The 23,617-nt window shown below is 65.5% G+C and overlaps 1 protein-coding gene across 2 annotated transcripts; it reads left to right on the plus strand.

Moving 5' to 3' along the window:
* Positions 1 to 572: 572 nt before the first annotated feature.
* On the plus strand, positions 573 to 21,914 carry SEMA7A (semaphorin 7A (John Milton Hagen blood group)). Of its 2 annotated transcripts, none has more exons than XM_055131922.1 (14): positions 573 to 833; positions 12,240 to 12,391; positions 12,786 to 12,827; positions 13,038 to 13,130; positions 13,240 to 13,324; positions 13,400 to 13,510; positions 14,088 to 14,227; positions 14,777 to 14,961; positions 16,088 to 16,196; positions 16,282 to 16,480; positions 19,526 to 19,653; positions 19,723 to 19,877; positions 20,025 to 20,086; positions 20,251 to 21,914. In XM_055131922.1, the coding sequence occupies exons 1-14, from the start codon at positions 662 to 664 to the stop codon at positions 20,613 to 20,615; spliced, it is 1,998 nt and encodes a 665-aa protein (XP_054987897.1). In that variant the 5' UTR covers positions 573 to 661; the 3' UTR covers positions 20,616 to 21,914. The 2 variants fall into 2 exon arrangements, with proteins under 2 accessions (XP_054987897.1, XP_054987898.1); XM_055131923.1 differs by lacking the exon at positions 573 to 833 and adding an exon at positions 1,609 to 1,645.
* The last annotated feature ends 1,703 nt before the right edge of the window (positions 21,915 to 23,617 follow it).

A 23,617-nucleotide genomic window follows, 5' to 3' on the forward strand; every position in this document is an offset into this window, starting at 1 on the left:
TTTGGATTTTCTGAGCATACACCAGCTGGCTGGGAGGAGGCAGCCCAGAAGGCTGCGGGCTTCGGGAAGGGGAGGGAAGGGATGGGAGGGGAGGGAGCCAGGCCAAGATGAAAATTCCCAGTGTTCTCACAGCCAGAGCGATCATGGGGCGCCCCACACACCCGAGACCCCGTGCGGCGCCCCTTCCCGGGGAAAGCGCGGGGCTCCCGCGGGCGGACTGGGGGAGCCGCGCGCGCGGGCCAGCGCGCGCCGCACCCCTGGCGGTCTCGGTGGGAGCCACTTAGCGGGCCATTAGCGCCGGGGCCTGGGCCTGTCCTGCCCTCGGGGAGGTCCGGGGCTGCGGGCAGGCCGGCGTCCCCACAGGCTGCGGGAGTGGGGCTGCGTCCCGGGGAGGGACAGAGACCGCGGCGGGGCACACGCGTATTGTCTCTTCGCGCCCCGCTTCTCCCCGCGGAGTTGCCGCGGAGGGGGCGGCGGAGGGTCCCCCGGAGGCCCGCACTGCGCCCCCCTGGTGCAGGCGGGAGGCTGAAAAGGCTGCGGGGCGGGGGAGGGGCGGGGTGGGGTCAGGCTTTTGGCTCCTCCTTCTCGCGCGGGGATCTCTGCCTGCCGTGGGGCGCTGGCTCAGTCTCGGCTGCTCGCCGCCGTCGCTCCGGGCCGCGGGATGACACCGCCTCCGCCCGGATGCGCCGCCCTCGGCGCCCGGCGCGCCCGCGCCCGCGACCCGCCGGCTGCCTCGGAGCTCCCGCGGCGGCTGCTGCTGCTGCTCGTCTGCGCGGCCGCCTCGGCACAAGGCCACCCCAAGAGCGGACCCCGCATCTCGGCGGTCTGGAGAGGTAGGTGGCGCGGCGCGGGGCGCGCGGGGCCCCGGCGGGGAGTGCGTGCGCGCGGCGCGGCGGGGCCCCGGCTGGCCCCCGCAGGGAGAGCGCGGGTCCCGGCGAGCGTGCGGGGCCCGGGCTGCGCGCCGAGGCACGCGGGAGCCGGCTGCGGCGCTGCGGCGGGCGAGCGGCGGGGGCCGGGCCCCGGCCAAGTCGCTCCAAGTCCGCCCGCGGCCGGGAGCCGCAGCGGCGGGGCGCAGGGGGAACCGGCGGGCCCCGCCGCCGCTCCCCGGCCGCCCGCGCCCGCGCGGGTGGCGTCTGCGTGCGACCCCTGCTCTCCCCGGGACCCCCGCCTGGCCGCCCTCTCCGGAGCTGCGGGGCTCGGCGGAGCGCGCCGGGAGCGGGCTGGGCCGGCGAGGGGGGCGCGGACCTCTCGCAGCCGCCGCCGCGCTCGGGCTGCGGGAACAAAGACCCCGCCGCCTGCCCCCGCCCCCGCCCCGGCCCCGTGCGCGGGCCGGGGAAGGGGGTGGTACCCGGCCGCGGGTTGGGACGCGGTGCGTGCCGCGGGCTCGGGGTACCCGGGCGCTGCCTCCGCAGTGCTGGGACCGGCCGCTCCCCCCTCGTCCGCACGTGGCGGTTGTCACCGGGAACGGGCGCTAGCGCGGGGGGCAGGGGGGAGGGTGGGGTGCGGCCGTTGGGACCCCGAGTGGCGAAGCTGGGGCGGGGTGCAGTCTGCAGGTGGAGGCGGGTGCGCGGAGCTGTGAGCGCGGACTCGCCCCAGCGGCGCCTCACTTTCGACCCCCGTACAATGGGACCGAGAGCCCCGCCAGGTAGGGCTAGGAGGCGTTCTGTCTCGCGGGGCGCTCCCGGGCCTCCCCGCCCCCAGGCCGACTTGGGCTCCGTCCCCAAATTTGTCGGTGCTGCGGCTCCCCGTGGAGATGCTGATGGACTCCGGCGGGGCTGGGCGGTCGGGGCTGGCCCCTCGGGGCGTCCTTTGATGCCCGAGGCGGTTTGCGGGGACTGCGGAGCCCGAGCTCTATCTGGGGCAGGTATTCTTAGCCCAGAGAGGGAGGGAGACCCGCACGCGCCACGAGCTGCTGGAACTGCGGCTGCTGCAGGGATGGGACTCGCCCAAGGTCACTCGGCCCGTGCGCGCTCCCGGGGCTTGCAGGGGGCTCCGGTGGCGGCCGGCCCGGCCCATGCGCGCTCGCAGCGCTGGCAGGAGTCTCTCCTCCGGGCTGCACGGGGCTCGTTCTGGGCAGCATAGGGAAGAAGGACTTGGGCAGGTTTTTGGTTTTGTTTTGTCTTGTTTTCCTTTCATCTCAAGGAGGGTCTCTGGGGTCCAGGTGGCTACTAAGCCAGAGGTGGTCTTCTAGGAAATGGAGCAGCCTGGTGGCACAGTCCAGCCCCGGGTCCTTTGCCCTCCCAGCCCTGCTGTTGGGGCAGCATGGCGGCTGTCCTGGAGCTCTGAAAGGGCCAGTGGCCGCTTCTGCATGGCTGCGTCTGCCTGCACCAGGACCCTTGCCTTTGGCCCAGCTCCCCCACCCCCACCCCAGACGCGCACACAAGCTTAATGAACACCCACTGCTCAGCACTTAATGCACCTTCCCGGGCTCCGGCACTTAGTCCCCACCCTGAGGCTGTTCAAAGCTGCTTTCCTCTCTCTCACCCGCTTTAGAAAGTGCCCAGTCCCACTCCGCCCCAGTAGACAGACCCGCCGTTATGCCCGCTGCTGGCCCTTGTGCCACTGGTCTCAGCTGGGGTCTGCCAGCCCAACGGCAGGCGGGGGGGCTTTTTCCACCGTGCCAGGTGTCCCATTGGCCACCCCCTGTCCCCCAGGACCACCAGCTGGTGATGGTGTGCCTGCCCACCAGCTGCCTCCTCTCTCTTGAGGGGGACACATGGCAGTCGGGCGGGCCAAGCCCAGGAGTAGGGCAGAGGCGCCTCCCAGCCCTGGCTCTAGCCGAGGTTGCGGAGGGGAGTGGGCGCTGACCTCCAGGAATGGGAGGCAGATGCCCGTCTAGACCTGCCCCCTTCCCTCGGGGGAGGAGGTGTGAGTGTCGAGGCAGGACACACAGGGAGGCTTTTCTCCACGGAGCTTTTTCTGCCATGGGTGGACCCCGCAGCCATCTGGGAGAGCAGGTGGGGGTTCTGGGAGGGTCTGCACTGGGGAGACAGGGTCACAGCAGGCCTGACCACCCTTGCAGGTGCCTTCATTTCACCCCAGTCCAGGACCGCCAGAGCTGGCCGGGGAAGGAAGGACCCCTCCACCTACCCCTGGGCAGTCACTGTTCATGCCATGTGCCCAAGGCCGGGTGACAGGACTGGGTGCCGCCCCTGCCTGTAAGGAGGAGGACAGCGGCTCCTGGCACCCCACTCACATTCAGGGGTTGAGGAGATGCAATGCCAGCCCTGCCCAGAGCCGAAGGGGCCTGCCGCCCCAGGTCAGAGGTGCGCCTCCAGCTGCCTGGCCCAAGTCAACAACAGGATGTTATTGTTGACATTGGGGATCTGGGGGAGCAGGACCTGCTGCCACCTCCCAAAAGGATGAGGTCACAGCTGGGGCTCCCCAAGCATCAGCATTTCCAGTGGAAATCCTCGCCCCCTTGGGGGCTCTGACATACTCATCACCTGCCAGTGAACTCCCCCTGCACGCGGGGGCGGCTCCCTGGGGCCAGGGGGTTTCCTCAGCTGGGAGAGGTAGGAAGCGGCTGAGTGATGTCACCTGGAGTGGGGCAGGCCCCTCTGTCCCTGGAGGGTGCAGGTTGGGAGCCCAGGATGGGTGCCGAGCCACATGGTGTGATGGTGTGGGCGCCTGGGTCTGCCCCCCTCTGGCCTGATCTGTGGGGCACACATCAGCCTCTTTCTGTTACTTTGTGTGTGGGGGGGTGGGGGGGTGACACCCAGTGGTGCTCAGGGGTTACTCCTGCCTCTGTGCTCGGGGATCACTCCCGAGAGTGTTCGGGTGACCCTATGGGGTGCTGGATGGAACCTGGGTGAGCCACGTGCAACTCGAGTGCCCTATCCTCTGCCTATTGCTCCAGCACCGGCCTCTCTCTGAACCTCAGTTTCCTCACACGTGCAGAGACAGTGGTGGGAGGAGCTGAGATATGTGAGCACCCGGACCCCTGAGGTTCCTGCCTCTCCGGAATGCCAAGATGCCAAGACCGGGGCTGAGGTCGCAGAGATGGGAATGCAGAGCTGTGGAGGAGATTGGAAACTCGGCAAGGCAGGGCAAGTCCTCAAGCCGCAGCCTCCTGCCCTGGAGTCAAAGGCTGAGGAGAGGTTGGAGGAAGTGGCTCAGGGCCGAGAGGTCCCAAAGGCAACAATAATGCAGCCGACATTCACCTCGGCTGACCTTGTGTTGGTCCTGGGCCTAGGCTTGAGGACCCAGGATGAGAAACTAGATGATTCTGGGTCCTTCTCGACCACACAGTGCAGATGGGGAGACAAGCAGGTGAACCTATAAAATAAGATGCAGCAGAGGTTTTGAACCCAGTCTGCCAACCTGGGAAGGCTTCCCGGAAGAGGTGGTAGGGCATTGTAGGGAATAGGAGTCAGCTTGTGGGGGCTGGGGTAAATGAGGAAGCACCTGCAGGGTCAAACTTCAGACATCAAATCTTTCAACTAAGGCAAAGAGAGGAACCCTGTAGGAGGAGGTCCCCACGAGGGGGGCCTGGGCCTGAGGCATTCTGGGAAGGTGTCTTGCAGGAAGCGTTCTGAGCCAGCCCAGCGGTGAGAGGAAGGAGCATGGCGTGGGGGAGGAGGAAGCCCCCATCAGTAGGGGCCGCTGGGGGCAGACACTGCCCTGGGGACTTGGGAGAGGTGCCCAGAGCTGGCCCCCACCTCTGAGAGGGAAACCGAGGCACAGCCTGGCGTGGGAGCAAGTGTCTTTGGGGCTGGCTTCCCCCACCTGGCCAGCGACGCCCGACCCCCACCTTGGCTTCCTGTTCTGGCTGCCCCAGAAGCTGTCTCTGCAGGGCGAGGGGGTGGGGAGGGGGGGAGGGTGTGCCTCCCGGCCAGTGAGGACTGAGGGCTTTGTCCCCTGCACAGATCCCCAGACCAGCAGGAGTGGGTCCACCCTGCCTGTGCTGCCCCTGGTGGCCAGCTCCTTGCCCCGAGCACTTTGTTGGGGTCTGGGCTGGGGCCTGGCTGTCCCCAGGACCGGGCCCTACTCGGGGAGAGGGGCTTCCTGTGCCCAGCGTTTCCGTCCGCCCCGCCCGCCGTGCCCCACTCACTCCACCTGCGTTCTGCCCCTTCTGTGCAGCCTGGAGTGCCACAACCCACATTACCCTGTCTACGAGCATCTGAGAATGTGCGTCAGAGACCAGCTGGGCCAAGCCCACAGCCCACGAATGGGGAAACTGAGGCGAGAGGTGACGGGGCGCAGTTCCAAGGTGCCCACAGTGGCCGGGCAGCCAGGAGCGGGCGTTCCTGTTGGGCAGCTTCTCTGGCAGCTGCTCAGCTCCCTCCACAGACCTGCCTGTGGGTCCCAGTCTGGGGCGAGGGTCCTCCCTGCCTGCTCCTGGGACCCCCATGGCCCTGACCCCACCTCTGTACCTTCGGGCTGGCTCCCCGCTTGCCCCACGGGTTTCCGGTCACCAGGGTGGGCCGGTCTGTGTCCGGGCTTAGTGTAATCTGGGTTTAGTCTCTGCAGCCTGGGATTAGACCCATCCTGCACCCCAGTTTCTGAGGGGGGGGCTCTGCCCCAGCACCCTGGGGTCCTTCAGATGTTGGAATGTTGGGCAGCAGAGGCTCCCCCCCCAAACACACACACACACACACACACACACACACACACACACACACACACACACACACACACACCATACCGTGCGCGGGCCGGGAAAGGGGGTGGTACCCAGCCTCGGGTTGGGATGCGGTGCAGTTCTTCTGAGGAGGAAGAAGAAAAAAAACTCTTGTTCTTGGGGAACATGGAGTGCCAGGAAGCTAGGGATGGGGGAGAGGTGCTGCCTCCTGTGACATAAGGAGGGCACCTGAGAAGGCTGGAAAGGACAGGCAGGGACAGTCAAGGGTGGTGAGAACAGGTGAGAGCAGGGAAGGGCAGTGTGGGGTTGGTTCAACCAGGGAAGACTTCCTGGAGCAGGAGGAAGAGGCTGATTCCAGGGAGGGACAGGGACTGCACAGAGCCTGTCCTGCCACGGTGGGTCAGCCCAGTGAAGGAGGAAGGCCGCCCCCTGCCTCCCAGGGTTCGTGGAGAGCAGGGCAGCGTGGCGCTCCTGTCCCGACCCCCCGCGCCCTGCACACTGCAGGTGAAATCCTAGCAGGCCCGTGTGCATAGAGGAAGGGTGATGGAGTGTGTCAGATGGCATGCAGCACAAGGTCAGAGCGGGGAGGAGCAGGGAGGCCCAGAGCAGACTGGCGCGGTTCCTGGAGCAGGAGGGGGCACTGAGGCGGGATGGGCAAGGACAGCCTGGCCTGCGTGCAGGGAGGAGAGAGCCAGGCAGGAGAGTGGGAGCCAGGCAGAGTGGGGGCCGGGAGATAAGCAAAGATAAGGGGAGGAGCTTTGGCCTTCGGGGCCGTGGGGGAGTCGCTGGCCCTGGCTGGGGGTGGGCCGCTGGGACCGCGGAGATCCTTGAGCGAGGCCCACGGCTTGGGGCTTGGGGCAAGTCTTTGTGGCCGCTGGGCAGACGGTCAGGACGGCCGGTGCACACCAGGCGAGGTGTTTCAGCTGTCCCTGGGCACGGGCTGTCCTGCGGCCCAGCCTGACCGCCCTGCTCCGCGCCATGGCACATGCCCACCTCACTCGCATGCCCTCTCGGGCATCACGGCCACGGTCGAGGGGGTCTCTGCGCAGGGTCTGCCCTCTCTGAGCCTCAGTCTCCTCACTGGTGTGGGCAGTGAGGGGGCAGGGAGGGCAGGAAGCTCCCAAGGGCCTCTGTGCAGTGGACAGCGCCAGGGCTCAGATCCCCAGAGTCCACTGCATTTCTCTGTGGTCCTGGGCCAGCGGCTCTGGGCCCGTGGGTCTGGCTGGCCTTGTCTGAGTGCAGGCAGTGGACACCCCCTTCGTCACTCAGCTCCGTGAATTCACACACCTGAGCCTCACTGAAACAGTGCTCGGAGGGGGTGCTGTGCAGCCATGCGTGCGTGCATGTGTGTGTGTGTGTGTGTGTGTGTGTGTGTGTGTGTGTGTGTGTGTGTAGTTAGCATCTGTGTCCACCACCTCAGCCCCTGATTTCTGCTCACCTGCATCCTGCTGCCTCCCCCTCCCTCATCAGCCCTGCAGACTGGCCACCCTGGTACCGGCCACTCCCTGCCCTGCTCGCTGGCCCAGGCTAAGCCCAGAAGGGCCACCTCCCAGGCCCTTCTGCTTCTCCACAGTGCTCCGTGCCGTCTCCCGTGCCTGCTTGGGGCCGTCTCGCTGCCCTCTGCCCCACCCCCAGGTAGAAGGAGCCTCACTCGGGCTCATGGACCTGCTGGACGAGGAAGGGGTGAAGGTGGACAGAGGCGAGGCTTATCCCAGGCTCCCTGCCGTGAGGCCTCGGTGCTGGCCGGTCCCCACTGAGCCCCCAAACCTGACTCTCACAGCCCTTGGGGTGCCCTGGAGGGCCTTGACTTTCCTGTCTGTAAAGTGTGGGGGTGCAAATGTCCTGCCAGCTTTGCAGGGTGGGGGCAGTGGAGGCCGTGGCCGCTTCTGCTGACCCCCTCACCCCCACCCCATCCTCCACCTCACAGTCTCGCCTTTTCCTGAAATGATCCCCAAAGCATCAACACGGCCAGCCTGATTGTCCCAGGAATCACGGAAACCCAAACTTCGCAGAGGTTTGTCTGCTCGCCCGCAGAGGAGCCCCGCTCAGGAAGGCCCGGCCCTGGCCTGGCCCTGACCGTGGTCACGTCCAGCCTCTGCCCTGCCCAGGGAACACAAGCTTGCCGAACATGGGCGCCCCCCAGCCACGCGGACCTTGTGGGTGGGGGCGCCCTCCCCGTGCTGGCCCAGAGAGCAGTGGGTGTCTCGCTGCCCGTGCCTGGAGGCCCTCATCCGCCTTGACTCCTGGACCCCAGCCTGGCTGCATCGCCGGCGGCAGGCACGGCCCCTCCCGGGCTCAGCCTGTGCTTGGGAACTCACTGCCCAGGAGACAGAGTTCCTGCCCCCGTGTGGCTGGCTCGGGGTGCCCCTGCACGGCTGACGCAGCTGAGCCGTGGGCCCTCTGGAAGGCGGGGCGGTGGGGGTGCTGATGGTCGTTAGTTGCTGGCTTTTCCACTCCGCCAGCCTGTGGGCTCGGGAGGCGCCGAGAGCAGATTACACAGGAATGCGGGGCGCAGGTCAGGCGGCAGCTTCAGTGCCTGCCAGGGAAGGCGAAGGTGGGGACGTGCTTTTGGAGACTGGAGTTGGTTGCTGGGGGTGGGGAGGGGGTACCAGGAAGCCCAGAGGGCAGCCTGGGCAGTGCCTCCCTGGCTGTGCACTTTTGCACTGGTGGCACAGCCTCTCTGGTCCTGGTGGCCTGCAGGCTCAGAGACTGCTCTCACCCTCTGCCTTCCCCTGGGCCTGGGCTGTCGTGTCCCAAAGGTAGAGAGACTCCAGCTCTGCCTGGGTCCACAGGCCCTTGCTCCTCTCTGCAGCGGGTGGGGGTGGGGGTAGGGTGCACTTAGCAATTAGGCAGAGACTCTGCCCATGGGCTGGTCCCCTGTGGGTGCCTGACTCAAGCATTCCTGTCCACATTCCGCCCCCCCCCCCCCGCAGTGTCCACATTCCCCCCCACGGGGAGCGCCCGGAGGTCACATCCCGGGGTCAGTGGGTCAGGGCGGAGGCTGTCCCTGCCCAGACCAGGCCCCGATGGCTCCTCTCACAAACAGCGTCCCCGCTCTGTTCGCCCTGCGCTCACGGCTCCTGAGAAATGGGGGGCAGTGGGGACCAGGTGATGATGCGGGGCGGTGCTTGGCGTGGCGGCCACGGAAACCCACACTTGACCCAGCCAGTGCCGTATCCTGGCGGTGTGGGGGCAAGAGGGTGCAGGGGGCTGCCTGCCAGTGGGACCCAGGCCCAGGGGCAGCCAGGCGGGGGCACTCGCCTCCCCCAGCCTTCCTCTCCAGTGCTGCTGGGCTGGGGCTCAGGACCGGGAGCCAGGGGTCCCGGTGGGGGTATGGAGCGCTCGGCTGTGCTCTTTCTCCTCCTGAAGGAGCAGGGTGGGCTGTGCCTGGCGGCGGGGGCACACCCAGCCTTCCTCTGGTCCTGTGCGGCCCGTGTGCCCAGAGCCCCCTCCCCTGCCTGAACCCCTGGTTATTCTGGGAGCTTTTAGCTACCACTTAGTCAGCCACTAATGCGTCAGGCCGGGAGCGAGGGGGGCCGCCGGTGCCAGACGCGCTCCTTTTAGACATCCAGGAGGGGAAGTGGAGGGGCCGGTCAGGCGGGGGTGCGAGGGGGTGGGGGAGTCGCCGGCCTGTCCCAGCCCTGTGCTTGGCGGGGAGTCGGGCGGCTGAGGTAGACCGAGGGCAGCGGGTTGGTCTGACCTTGGGCCGCACCCCCAGCCCCGCCATCCGGCCCGGCAGTGAGCCTTTGGGCCTCCTCCACCCGCTCCCGGATCCCGGTCTCGGCTCCGCTTCTCTTCCTGCCCTGCCGATCCCGTAGCTTTGATCTGCCTCCTGGATCCGTGACCGCCTAAGGGAGCTGAGAGACGTGTCACGGGGGCAGGGGGCACCTGCTTCCCGGCCTTGCTCGGCCCCTGCACAGAGCGTGGGCGGCCCCAGGCCACCCTCCCGGGCCCAGCTCTCTTGGTGCCGGTCCAGAGGGGCCGCGGCTCCTGGTCGGGAAGGGCTTATGCTGCCTTCACTTCCAGGCAGCCCTCCTGCCCCGAGCCCCCAGGCCCCCGCTCGGGCGCCCCAAACAAAGCTTCCTTTCATGTATTCATCAGGCTGCTGCCGCTCAGACACTTCCCCGGCACAATTGGGCCCTTTGAGGGCCTGGGGGTGGGGGGTGCGGGAGCCGGGCCGGGGCAGGGGTAGAGAGTGGGCCAAGGCCTGGTCCTGGGGCCGAGCTGGTGCCATCACCCCCATGCACATCCCCAGCCATGGAACCGGGGAGGGGGGCCAGAGCCCGGGGGTCACGGGAGGGAACGTTCCTGGGCTCCTGTTTGTTGTGCAGAGCGGGGAGAGCAGTCCTTGTCTCCTGGCACCCGAGCCAGAGCCCGGGGAAACGGGGTGCAGGCGGGCCTGGCACCACGGCCTGCCACGCTGCCCCCGGCATCCGGCTGCCTCACCCTCCCTCGTGTCCTCAGAGCTCCTGTGAGCTCCAGGGCTGTAGCTGGACGGTGTGGCCGCCAAGCCTCCCCGCCAGCGCTGGCCCTGTCCCCGCGGCCCTGCCCTCCAGGCTGGACCCACCAGGCTAGGGTCTCCTTCCGACGGCCTCCTGGGGCTGCTGGGCTAGGGCCCTCCTAGTGGGCCTCGGGCGGGAAGTGTCCTGCCCTGCGGTGCTGGCTGGGCTAAGTGACCCGCAGAGGTGCAAAGCTCTGTCTCAGGACGGCGTCATATCTCCGGCCTTCCGGGGCGGGCGCAGTGGGGGTTTGACTGCAGCATCCCTGGGGACCCCAGCCCCCGCCCTCCCCACTCAGACACAGCCCTTTCCGGGGCCGCCAGCCTGGTCAGTGGAGGGGGCTGCAGACCGGACCCTGGGTGTATGCTCAGAGTTGTGGGAATGAGGTGCAGAAGGGGCGGAGAAACCTCAGGAGCACCCCAGCCCGGGTCACGGGGAGCCGGGGGGTGCACTGCCCCTCACCCCCCAAGCACTCCAGGGCGGAGGCGGGTTGGGGCGGGGGGGGCCTGGGGAGTCTGTGCTCCCCAGCTGCACCTCCTGCCTCGGGAGCGCCTGGCCGTCCTGGGGAGGGGACGCCAAGCTCGGCATTCTCTGCTCGCCCCGCTGTCTGTGACTCCCGGGACTCGGGAGAACCGATCCGAGTCTGTACTGTCTCCCAGCGTGACCTTGGGCCTCGGCTGCACCTCTGAGAGCCGGGCCACAGCCAGGTGAAGCTCAGAAGTGCCCCCTTCTTGGAAGACTCAGCGTGCAGGGGTCGGGGGGGCACTCTCCAGCAGTGCTCAGGGTGAGGTGGCTCTGCTTGGGTCTGGTGGTCCTGGGGGGCAGTGCCGGGTGCTGGGGATGGACTCGGGCGTCTCACAGGCCTGCACCCCGGTCCCGGAGCTGTCTCCCTGCTCCAGGGGGCACAAGGCTGCGGGGGTGGGGGACATTGTCCCTGTCACCTGCAGAGCAGCCGGGCGAGGGACTGGGGGCCGCTTCCAGGCCGCGGTGTCCAGGCTGCCCGCTGATGTGCTGAATCAGCTGTAGCCTGAGCTCCTGGGTGCGGCCTGGGCTGGCCGGAGGTGGGCAGCTGGGAGCTGGGGGCACAGCCGCGGGGCCATCCCAACCCTGTCATTTAGTCCCGGCCGCGAAGGTCTCAGCCCTGCCACCGGAGATGAGGCAGATTTTCCCTGGAGACGTGGCTGCAGACTTTCCTTTTTGGGCAAAACTGCCCTGGTCAGCCCTTCTGCTTTACAGGGCCCTGCCCAGTTGCAGTGCCGAGGGCTGACTGCACCGCAGGGCGGGGTGGGGGCTGCGTGGGAAGGCCGGTCCTGCCCGGTGAGAGGGGGCCTGGCCGCGGCCCGGCCAGGTGGGCTTCTGCCTCAGAACTGGCCCTGGCCATGTGACCTCGGGCTTCCCTCTCTGGACCTCTGTCTTCCCAGCTGTGAAGTGGGGGGAGCAGACGCCAGCTCTGACCTAACTCAGTGCACTCCCGTAAGGAGAGGCCTCGAAGGAAGGGATGATGTTCTGAGCAGAGAATTTCCTGGGAGCCTGGGTTCTTGTTTCGTCCTGGGGCCACACCCGGCCGTGCTCAGGGCTGACTCCTAGCTCTGCGCTTGGGGATCACACCTGGAAGGGTCCGGGGGACCCCATATGATGTCGGGGAGTGAAGCTGGGTTGGCTGCATGCAAGGCAAGCGCTTCTCCTGCTGTACCATTGCTCTAGCCACTGAGCTGCCCCATGCCTGGAGTCCAAGTGGTGCAGAGAAGTCTGTTGTATGCAGGGGTGAGGGCAGCTGTGCGCTGGGTCCTGAGTGTGTATGTCCGCCCCTGCCTTCCTGAGCTCACCTCTGTAGCAGAGAGAGAGAGAGAGAGAGAGAGAGAGAGAGAGAGAGAGAGAGAGAGAGAGTGAGAGAGAGAGAGTGTTGTGTGTGTGTGTGTGTGTGTGTGTGTGTGTGTGTGTGCGCGTGTATGTGAAGTCCTTTTCCCCTGGTCCCCCGAATCCTGCTCCTGTGTAACCCTCACCTTGAGCACTGTAGCAGAGGGAGCCCCTTCTGTGGTCTGCCATGGCTCCGAGTCTGACCAGCACCCTAGCCCACGGGGGTGGGGGTGGGGCTGAGCCTGGGGGGCTTTCACACTCCTCCTGCCCCGCACTCAGCGTCCCTGCCTCCTCCTCAGGCCATGCCGGGCAGGACCAGGTGGACTTCGGCCGGGAAGAACTTCACACGGTGCTTTTCCATGAGCCGGGCAGCCCCTCTGTGTGGATCGGGGGCCGGGGAAGGGTCTACCGCTTCGACTTTCCCGAGGGGAAGAATGCGTCCCTGCACACGGTGAGCCGGACCCCCTCAGCTGCGTTGGGGGGATGGGGACAGGAGTTGCTGCGCCCCCCCTCCGACTTGTGCCCCCCATCCCCGCCCCGTCCCTCTGGCCGGGGGGGACCCAGGAGAGGGAGCTAGCATCTCTTCCTTAGCGGCTGCCCCCTGATTGGATCCATCCCCTCCTGGGGAGCCTCCTCTGGGCAGTTCAGATGGTGGGGGCGGGTAGGGGGCCCTGGAGTGCACCCCTGGAAGCCGGCAGGCTCACAGGGCACCCCAGGTCCTGTCTCCGGCCTCTCTGGGCTGGGCCCAGCAGCTTGTGTGGTCTGGGGTGAGTCACAGGAGGAGGAGGGACCTCGCCCCTACCGGCCAGCGCTGGACTCACGCTCCCTTCCCCCCTTCCCTGCAGGTGGCCATCAACCCCACCAAGGGGTACTGCCAGGACAAGCCGGTGAGTGAGGAAGATCAAGCCCCTGGGAAGAGGGCAGAGACCCCCTGAGTCTGAGGGAGGCAGCCTGGTCCCAGTCTTGGGGGGCAGGGGGAGGTTTGCTCATTTCCCCAGTGGCTTCCTGTTCTGGGGGGTGGGTGGAGGCAGCTGCGCCCACTGTCGGGGGCTGCTTCCCTGGCTGAGGCCTCAGCCAGGCCCCCTCCCACCCCGCAGGACTGCGGCAACTACATCACGCTCCTGGAGAGGCAGAGCGAGGGGCTGCTGGTGTGTGGGACCAACGCGCGGCGGCCCAGCTGCTGGAGACTGGTGAGACGTTCTGGAGTGTGCGGCCCGAGGGGCGTGGGGCCCCTGGCTGGGCGGCCGTGGCCCTGGGTCCGTGGGGTCCGTGGCTCTCTGACCCCCAGGTCTCTGCCAGGTCAATGACACCGTGGAGCTGATCGGGGAGCGGCGAGGGTTTGCGCCCTTCAGCCCAGACGAGAACTCCCTGGTTCTGTTTGACGGTAGGAGAGGAGGGCCGGGGGCGGGGGTGCCGGGCGGGCGGGCGGCGGCGGGGGCTCACCCGGCCTCGCTCCCAGGGCAGGAGGTGTACTCCACCATCCGGAAGCAGGAGTACAACGGGAAGATCCCGCGCTTCCGCCGCATCCAGGGCGAGATCGAGCTGTACACCAGCGACACGGTCATGCAGAGTGAGTGGCCCCCCGGGGTGGGGGGCCGGCCAGGCCTCGGGAGTCTCCTGTTCTCTGGGTGGGCCGCCCGAGGCCCTCTGGGACCACTGGCCGAGAGACAGAGTGGGAGTGGGGACGGGTGCGCCGGTGGAGCCCGGAGGAGGCCGGCCGGGCAGAGCAGGGAGCCAGCCAAGCCCAGACATGGGGGTGGGACGAGCCCCATCCCCGTGGGAGGGAAACGAAGGAAGCCCCCAGCTGTTGGGGAGGGGCCCGAGCTGGAGTGCGTCCCAGGGCTGAGCTCACGTGGGGCTGCACCCCTCCCTCTCGTTAGGGCTCTTCTAATTAGGCAGCAGTGACATCAGGGTCCCCAGAGGCCCCCCGGTCCCCAGGCATGAGGTCATTGCTCCTGGGCCGATGACGTCTTTGTGTCAAAACAGATGTGGTTTGGGGGTGCAGCGTCAGGCCCTCTGGAGTTTGGGGTCTGACTCTTTGGGTCTGCTCTGCCTGGTTTGCTGTGCAGACTCAGGGCAGTGTGGCGTGGGGGGCTCCCCCGTGGGGGCCCCCAGCCTCACCCCCTTCTTGCCCCTGGCCTGGGCAGACCCACAGTTCATCAAAGCGACCCTCGTGCACCAGGATGCAGCATACGACGACAAGATCTACTACTTCTTCCGGGAGGACAACCCTGACAAGAACCCCGAGGCCCCCCTCAACGTGTCCCGCGTGGCACAGCTGTGCAGGGTGAGGGGCCAGGGAGTGTGTGCGCATGTGTGCGCATGCACGTACATGTGTGTGCATGGGGGGTGTGCATGCGTGTGCGCATGTGTGTATGTGCATGTCTGTACATGTGTATAGTCGCCTTGGGTGGGGTGTCAGAGGGCCTGTGGGAGTGCCACGTGCATGCCGATAGCCTCACACGTGGGGTGGAGAGAGTGATGTGGGTGGGAGTCTGTGCATGCGTGTGTGTATGGCTGAGGGCTGAGTGCACGCGTATGTGTGTGTGACAGCGTGCCTGCAGCTGTGGTCCGCCTGTGTGAAGGTGGCCGTGTGTGTGTGTGTGTGTGTGTGTGAGAGAGAGAGAGAGAGAGAGAGAGAGAGAGAGAGAGCGAGCAAAGGTGTGTCCAAAGCAGGCTGCTCTGGGGCTGGGTCCTCCCCTGCTATGGTAAGCTGGGGCACACTGCCTCCCCCGAGGTCCATCCCAGCCCCTTCCACGGTGCCCCCCGCCAACTTCCCCCTCTGGGCGGGTGCAGCGGGCCAGTGCTGAGGGCCCCTCTTCCCGCGCCCCTGCAGGGGGACCAGGGCGGCGAGAGCTCGCTTTCGGTGTCCAAGTGGAACACGTTCCTGAAGGCCATGCTGGTGTGCAGCCATGCGGCCACCAACAAGAACTTCAACCGGCTGCAGGACGTCTTCCTGCTGCCCGGCCCCAGCGGCCAGTGGAGGGACACGCGGGTCTACGGCGTCTTCTCCAACCCCTGGTGCGTGCGGTGGCAGCCTGCTGTTCTGGGGCGTCGGCTGGCCCTGGGTGCGATCACACCCGCCAGGCACTGACCCCCCCTCGTTCACAGCTCTTAATCACTTCCATTGATTGAAAACAAGGCAGGCAAAAGTGTTGGTTTGTGGGGAGCGGTGTGGGGGGGCTGCTCTCGGACCCTGCTCTCTGCCTCCTCTGTGGGATGGGCGCAGGGTGTGGGCTGGAGGGCGGCACATCCTGCCAGCAGCGCTCAGTGACGCACCCAACCGGGTGCCTGTGGCCAGCATTCCTGCTGTGGGGTGGGGACTCCCAGTGGAATGTCTCTGGGGGAGATACAGATTGTGGTTTTATTTAGTTAGTTCTTTTTGGGGCCACACCCAGCGGTGTTTATGACTTTCTCCTGGCTCTGTGCTCAATGATCACTCCTGGTGGGCGTGGGGGGGCCATGTGGGGTGCCGGGGATCAAACCCAGGTCAGCTGCGTGCATGCCGAGTGCCCTGCCTGCTGTACTATTGCTTCAGCCTCATTTTTTTTTTTAATTAAAAATATCTGGGTATGGGGGCTGGAGCGATAGCATAGTGGGTAGGGCGTTTGCCTTGCACGTGGCCGACCCGGGTTCAAATCCCAGCATCCCATATGGTCCCCTGAGCACCGCCAGGAGTAATTCCTGAGTGCAGAGCCAGGAGTAACCCCTGTGCATTGCCGGGTGTGACCCAAAAGGCAAAAAAAAAACCATATCTGGGTGTGGGGAGTGTCTGGGGCCATGCCAGGTAGTACCCAGGGGTCCTTCCTGGCGGGGCGCGGTGGACCCTGTCCGGTCTCGGGGATCAGGGTTCGGTTGACGGTGCACATGGCGAGCGTCTCACCTCACACTGCTCTCCAGCCCGGTGAGGGCCTGGAGCCGGGTCAGGGCCCATCAGCTCTGTCTGTCTTGGAAGCGCATGTGCCCAAGTTCAATCCCCAGCACTGCGGGGTCCGACCACTGAAGCCTCCGGCATGGCTGGGGAGTCCCTTGGGGGTGAGAATGGAGATCTGGGTGAACTCCCGGGCAGGGGAGGCGGCTGGATGGCGGTGTCTGGGCTGGCCTGGGGGTCCCGGGCCCTGCGCCGAGCGGCTCTGTGTCCCCACAGGAACTACTCGGCCGTCTGTGTGTACTCCCTGGAGGACATCGACAGGGTCTTCCGCACCTCCTCACTCAAGGGCTACCACGCAAGCCTCCCCAACCCCCGGCCTGGCAAGGTGGGCAGGGTCGTCTGGGGCCCGGGCACCCCTGCCCGTCCCTCGGCGCCCGGCGCCCTGACCAGGACCTGCTTTCCTTGTCCAGTGTCTCCCCAACCGGCAGCCGATACCCACCGAGACCTTCCAGGTGGCCGACAGTCACCCCGAGGTGGCCCAGCGGGTGGAGCCCCTGGGGCCTCTGAAGATGCCCGTGTTCCACGCCAAGCACCACTACCAGAAGGTGGTTGTGCACCGCATGCAGGCCAGCCACGGCCAGACCTTCCACGTGATATACCTGGCCACAGGTGAGGCCAGTGGCGGCTGGCCGAGGGTGTGAGGGGTGGGAGCCGGTACAGGCTAAAGGTGCTTGCCTTCCAGGCAGCTGACCCGGGTTTGATCCCCAGCACACGTGTGGTCCCTTGAGCCCCACCTGAGCACAGAACGAGGAGTATGCCCTGAGCACAGCCAGGTGTGGCCCAAACACACACACACACACACACACACACACACACACACACACACACACACACACACACAGAGTACTTGAAAGGGCGCAGGGTGGAAGCTCAGTGGGCTGAGCATGTGTTTTGCATGTAGGAGCCTGGGTTCGATTCCCAGTACCACCACCAGGAGGACATTTGGCCCCCAAGCACAGAGCTGGGAGTAGCCCCTAAGCATTTCTGGGTATGCCCCCCAGGCCTCAAGAAGAAAACGTGCATGTGAGAGGTAGAGAGAACACGGTCAGAAATCAGGCTGATCTTTCCGCCTGGGAGGAAGCACTGGGCAATGAAGAGCTGTCGGGGATTGGTCTGTGTGGACCCAGTAGGTCTGGAAGGCTTCCTGGAGGAGGTGGGGTGAGGGGAGAGAGGAAAGCCTGCTGGCATGGGCAAAGCGCAGGCTCCAGGATGGTGAGGCCGGAAAGGGAGTGAGTCTGAGCAGTGGGTGTGGCTCTGAGGGTGGGAGGGGTGGGCAGGGTCGGCAGCAAGGGCAGTAGCGCATGGAGTGCTTCTGCGCCTGGCGAGGGAGCATAGGTGCTGGGGTGGGGCGTGGAGGGAGCCGTGCCGTGCCTGGCGGGGGTGTGCAGGGGCCCTGGCTCTCCCTGGCGCTCCTGTTCTGGGGGACAGGGTCCTGCTGGCGGAGGAGGAGCACTGGCCGTGAGCTGGGCTGATGCGACTTGCAGCTTCCGGGCTGTGGCACCTGGGATGGGTCCAGAGATGACTGTCTGCCCAGGCGCAGCATCACGGGGGCTCCCGGGCGGGCCCCACGGGGCTGCCCCCACTTCATCGAGGGGCTTTCTGGACCCTGACGTCTTCTTCACTGGCTGCAGGGTTCCTGGAAGCCTCTAGAGGAAGGAGTGGAATTTCCCTCCGGGCAGCCCGAGACGTCTGGCCCTGGGACCCCACTTCTCTCCTCCACTCACCCTTGCTGTTTCTCTAGTCGGGGCTGGGGTCAGCAGGTGTCGGGGTGGCGGGGGAGCGACCCCTCCACTGGGGACAGGGGGCAGGAACCAGGACTGCAGCCCTGGGAGGTGGGAGTACTTGGGGAGCCGCCTGCCTTCGAGCCACTTCACTCTGGGCCTGCAGCAGGAGGGAGGGGCGGGGAGAGGCGGAGCTGCCTGAGCGAGCACTGTGAGTGAGCACTATGCGGGCCAAGAGAGCCTCGCTCAGGGGAGCTGTAGGTGGCTGTTCTGAGACTTGGGAGGAGGTGAAGGGCAGTGTGAGTGCATGTGAGTGTGCCTGCATATGTGTGCATGAGAGTGTGAGAATGTGTGCATGTGTGTGAGTGCGTGTGTGCATGTGTGAGAAGTGTAAGAAAACGCATCTGAGTATGAGTGTGTGTAAAAATGTGTGAGAAGTGTATGTATGTGTGCGATTGTGTGAAATGTGTATGAATTGTGAGTGTGTGAATGTGTGAGTGTGAGATATTGTGGATGAGTATGAGTGTGTGACAGTATGTATGTGTGATGAGAGTATGAGAGTATATGATTGTGTGAGAGTGTAAGTGTGAGATATTGTGTGAGTGGTTAAGTGTGAGATTGTGAATGTGTGTGACAGTGTAAGGGTGATTGTGTGGGGGTTAAGTGTGAGAATATGTGAGATTGTGTGTGAGAGTGTGAGATTGTGAATGTGTGTGAAAGTGTAAATGTGAGTATGTGTGAGTGAGAGTGCGGTATGGGGGGAACTGTGAGAGTATGTGAGATTTTGTGAGAGCGTGAGTCTGTGAGATTGTGAATGTCTGTGATAGTGTGTGAATGTGTGACAGTGTAAGTATGAGAACGCGTGAGTGAGAGTGTATGTGAGATTGTATGTGAGTATGTGAGTGTGTAATTGTGTGTGAATGTGTGAGTCTGTGAGATGGTGTGCGAAGTGTGAGTGTGTAATTGTGTGTGAGATTGTATGTGAATGTGTGAGTGTGTGAGGTTGCTTGTGACTGTGTGTGGCAGTGTGTGAGTACGTGTGAGTGAGCGTGTGTAGGAGGGAGGCAGTGACCTGGTGTGTCTCACTGCATTGAAGGAGTGTCGGGACCAGGGCTCGGAGCCTGCTGACGTGCAGGGTCCCAGGACAGATGTTTCTTCCGTCATCTGACAGCTTTTTTGGGGCAAGTGATGCCCTGGGAAATTGGGCACGGGGAGGGGAGGCTATTTTGGATACTGGGACACGGGTGAGGTGGGAGCAGGCGGACCCAGGAGTCGGGGCGTCCGTTACGGGGCAGTTTTGAGTGGCGAGCGCTGGCCTCTGAGGCAGGTCGCTCTGTGGGGGGTGACCTTGGGCGTCTTTGGAATCAAGTATTTCACCGGAATCTTAAAAATTCCCCGGCAAACGGGGAGGCCTGGTTGGCTCACGGAACAAAGAAGGGCGTGCGTGGGAACCCGCGCTGTGGGGCGCCCGCTGCCCAGCCTGGGCTGCGCCGTTACATAAGCCCGGGGCGTCTGCGGAACTGGGTGAAGGGGACACTCGCTCTCAGTTCCGTCGGGGCAACTTCTCTGTGAGTCTAAAATTATTCCAGAGGAGAAAGTTTATTTAAAGAGAGAATGTTCCCAGAGCCCTGGGGAGGGGAGTCACGGGCGAGGCTCGGGGGTGCGCTCCTGAGGGCTTCTGCCAACACTCGCTTGCGGTGTGACCTTGAGCTACTTGCTTAGCCTCTCTGAGCCTCCTGTTCTCATATGCAAGGGCAGGGGGGACCCCAGGCTAGGGGCTGCCTCAGGACTGCTGTTCCCCACTTCATGCTCCAGCTCCCCGGTGACCTCAGGGCCCCCTCGCCCCCACCAGTCACCTTCTCTTTACCCCACTCACTGCGTTGTCCTGTGGCTCCCGCCCTCTGACCCTGTGCCCTCTGCCCTCTGCCTTCAGACAGGGGCACCATCCACAAGGTCGTGGAGACCAGCGATGGCGAACGCAGCCTGGCCTTCAACATCATGGAGATCCAGCCCTTCCGCCGCGAGGCCGCCATCCAGGGCCTCTCTCTGGATGCTGAGAGGGTGAGTGCCCCTACCAACCCCGGGGGGCTGGGGCTGGGCGCGGGCCTGACCCTGTCCTGCTCCCCGCAGCGGAAACTGTATGTGAGCTCCCAGTGGGAGGTCAGCCAGGTGCCTCTGGACCTGTGTGAGGTGTACGGCGGCGGCTGCCACGGCTGCCTGATGGCCCGAGACCCCTACTGCGGCTGGGACCAGGGACGCTGCGTGTCCATCTACAAGGCCCAGGGGTAGGTGTGGGGGAGTGGGGGAGCCCCTGTGCCTGGGGACTGGTGGGCTGCAGGAGGCTCGGGGGCTGGGCAGCTGGCTGGCACGAGGACGGCTGGGGGCCGGCCAGAGCCCTCTGCCCACTGAGCGCCCGCCCCGTGTGTACCCAGGCCCGTGCTGCAGTCCATCAGCCCAGAGGAGCCGCACAAGGAGTGCCCTGACTCAAAGCCAGGTACCCGCGCCGGGCCCCGTCCCCAAGGGCGAGTGCCCATGCCCCGGAGCCACCGAGGGGGGTGGCAGACAGTCTGCAGAGGGATCCCCTCCGAGCTGGGGGAGGGGGGCGGGAAGAGCCCGACCGTCTGTCTCCACTCATCACCGTGCCGCACCCCTGTCCAGAAGAGGCCCCGGTGCAGAAGGTGTCGCTGGCCCGGAACTCGCGCTACTACCTGAGCTGCCCCATCGAGTCCCGCCACGCCACCTACTCCTGGCGCCACGAGGAGAACGTGGAGCAGAACTGCGAGCCGGGCCACCAGAGCCCCAACTGCGTGCTGTTCATCGAGAACCTCACTGCGCGCCAGTACGGCCACTACCGCTGCGAGGCCCTGGAGGGCTCGTACCTGCGCGAGACGCAGCACTGGGAGCTGCTGCCCTACGACCGCAGTGGCACCGCCCAGCACCTGCAGGGCCGCGCCTGCCTGCTGCCCGCCTCCCTCTGGCTGGGCGTCCTGCCCACCCTCGCGCTGGGGCTGCTGCTGCACTAGGCCCTGCCCGCCGGGGGCCTGGCGCGGGCCCCTGCGAGGCTCACGCCCAGAGCCCCTCTTGGAATCACCTCGCGTCTCCCAGGGAGTGGGGGCAGCTGCCCGACCCCATGGGGGGACAGCCGGCCAGGGGATGGCCAGCCGCAGGCGGCTGTGGGCCCTGGTGGCACGGGGCATGGGGGGACCGGAGAATGAAGGTGCCCACAGTGAAGGCAGGGAGGGTCTCTAGACCCTCGAGACTCTTTCTCAAAAATCCCTCAGACTTGACTTACAGGCGATGACGTCTCAGCCCAAGAGCCGTGAGCCAGGGCGGGGTCTGCAGAGGGTGCCGGGAGTCCCCGTCTTTGGACTTTGGGGCCGAGACCTGAGTCCATCTGGACTCTCGGGACCCCCCTCCCCCGCCCCCTCCCCCTCTCTCCCTCCCTCCTTCCCCCCTCCCGCCATGACTGGGGGTACTCCGTGTTCCCGCAGGCCCGGGGCTGCCCTCGGAGGCCGCCCTCCCCAGCCCCCGGCCTGCTGGGCAGCCGCCTTGCATGTTTATTGAAGGATGTTTGCTTTCCGGACAGGACGGAAAAAGCTCTATTTTTATGTTAGGCTTATTTCATGTATAGCTACTTCCGACTGCATCTGTATGAAAATACCAAAACTACATGCGGGGAGGGGGGGTGGGGGGGTGGGAGAGGGAGGGGCCGGGGAAGGGACGGGTGGTTGTGGGGGGGGTCCCAGTCCGAGGCTCCCAGGGGTGGGGTAAGACTCCAGGGATGGGCACGGACTCCAGGAGAGTGGCATGAGCTGGCTCTGCCCTGGGAGCCCGGCCTGGGGGGAGCACGGTCCCCCGCACCCCCAGCATGGGGGGCTGCTGGGGGAGGGGCGGGGTGAGGGAGACAGGGGAGAATGAAGGAGAAACTGAGCCCTAGGTTTACCACGTTCTTTCAGGAGGAGCCGGGTCCTCAGGGGAGGTTCCAGGACTCTGCCCTTGGCGTTGGGGGTCGGGGGTCGGGGGGGTCCCTCCCCGCCCCTCAGCCCCCTTCCCCAGGGGCCGTGCTTCCATGCTCCTAGCCTCCCCTTTCAGCTCAGGACACGTTATAACTTAGGCGAAACTGTGAATTCCGGAGGGGACACAGCCAGTGCAGCCCTGCCCGGTCCTGTCCGTGGATTTCAGCAGAGAGCCGGGTCCTTCTCTGGCCCTACTGGCCGGCCCAGGCCAGGGCTGGGGCCAGCGGCCTTCCCGCTTCGGCCCTGCGTCTCTTCTCAATGCACTTTAATAATGTAACATATTACTAATAAACAACTATTTATTTACCCGGGTCTGCTCTTTGCCTGCCAGGGCCTCCTGGCCGGGGCGGGTGGGGGGGGAAGGGGGTGCCACTTCCCCTCTCTTGCCACCTGCCCATGGCATTCCTCCCCACACACATTGTTACACTTCCCCTCTCTTGCCACCTGACTGTGGCATTCCTCCCCACACACATTGTCACTGGCTCTTGTAGAGCCCAGGAACCAGTAGAGGCAGCTGCGGGCTCTGAACCCCAAGTCCTGGGCTGGGGCACTGCCTGGTGAGCCTCACACCCAGAGTGGGCTTGTCCCCCTTCTCCCTCCCCTTCCCAGTTCTGGCCCAGCCTTGCTCGGAACAGCCTCCATGGGGAGCTTCCTCCATGCTGGCTTCCAGGGCCTAAGACCCTACTCAGGTCGTCATCCTGTTGGTTCTAGGGAGCTGCTGGTGATTTGAACAGGATGTGTGTGTGTGGGGGGGGGTGGGGGGGGATGATGATGAGGAGGAGGAGGAGGAGGACATTTGGAGACCCAAGATCCAGTTTTTCTTCTCCCTTCTCCCTGCCTGCCTCACTCCAGCTCCTGGTCCACTCTGGGTCCCCCACTGGAGGAGGTGGTGTCTGAGTGGGGCTGAGGGTCAGAGGCCTGGTCCCCGGCACCCCTGCAGCCCTAAGCTGACCTGCCTGCCCTGCCTCCCGTGCCCCCCATCTGTGACAGAGAGGAAAGTTCTGTTCCCTCTGCGGGTTGGATGCTCTGAGGTCTCCATGTCTGCCCACAACAGAAGCGGCCCCATCAGAGGGCGGGAGGGGGTTCCGGCCCCTCTTTGGGCCTCAGCAGGCTTCCTCTTTCCCGTGGGCACTTGAGGGACGGGGTGGAGCACACGCCTTTGTCTCAGCAGCCGCCCGGGAGAGGCCGGCGAGGCTGGGAAGTGAAGGGCATCAAGGCGTGAAATGAGCCCATGTAAATCCCATGTAAATGAGCGAGGAGGTGGGTGCTGCTGGCACCAGGCTCCCCCCACTCCCCGGACCCCCAGCCGGGCTTGCAGCACGTGGTGGATGAGACCTGGGAGGCCCACGTGACACCGAGGTGGAGACAGGAGCCTGGCCTCTGAGTTACACAGACCTCCACACTGTGCAAGGGGCGGGGAGCAGACGTGGGCGCCAGGCTGAGAGGCTGAGGCTGCTTTCCAGGGAAGCGGATGGGAATGACACTCCTTCCTGCCCCCCTGCGGCCCCTCCGATATCCCACCCCTATGGGTCCACAGCCTTCTGCTCTGCCCCCATGAGCCCCTCAAACAGCCCCCACCTGCACGAGGCCTGATGTCAGGCCTGGGATGTGCAGCTCCCCCCAGCCCTGCCCTCGCCCCACTGGGCTCCCCTCAGCCTCACCTGCCCTGTGGGGAAAGCTGTGTCCTCTAGGGCATGGGGCCATCCCAGGAGTGACTGCAGACGACCTTGACCTGGTCCAGAGAGAGAAAGCACCGGGGTAGGGCACTTGCCTCTGTGAAGCCCTGCATCTGACCCAGCATCAGCTAAAATCAATAAAGACAAGTCGCTTATTTTTATTTTTTAGCCACACCCAGAGGGGCTCAGGGCTTCCTCCTGGCTCTGCACTCAGGGGTCACTCCTGGTGGAGCTCAGGAGGCTCTGTGAGGTGTCGGGGATTGAGCCCGGGTTGGCTGCGTGCAAGGCAACATCTCGAGGGGCCCAAAGACAAGTTTTCAAAAGCCCAGGAGC

The sequence above is a fragment of the Sorex araneus genome, chromosome 3 (genome assembly GCF_027595985.1).
Source record: "Sorex araneus isolate mSorAra2 chromosome 3, mSorAra2.pri, whole genome shotgun sequence".
In the NCBI taxonomy this organism is placed as follows: domain Eukaryota; kingdom Metazoa; phylum Chordata; class Mammalia; order Eulipotyphla; family Soricidae; genus Sorex; species Sorex araneus.

What these genes read in the sequence shown, in the direction of transcription:
- SEMA7A (XM_055131922.1), top strand. Translation starts at nt 662, where the DNA reads ATGACACCGCCTCCGCCCGGATGCGCCGCCCTCGGCGCCCGGCGCGCC. An exon ending in AGAATGCGTCCCTGCACACG is followed by an intron (nt 12,392 to 12,785) that starts GTGAGCCGGACC and finishes CCTTCCCTGCAG; the next exon opens with GTGGCCATCAACCCCACCAA. An exon ending in CGTGATATACCTGGCCACAG is followed by an intron (nt 16,481 to 19,525) that starts GTGAGGCCAGTG and finishes CTCTGCCTTCAG; the next exon opens with ACAGGGGCACCATCCACAAG.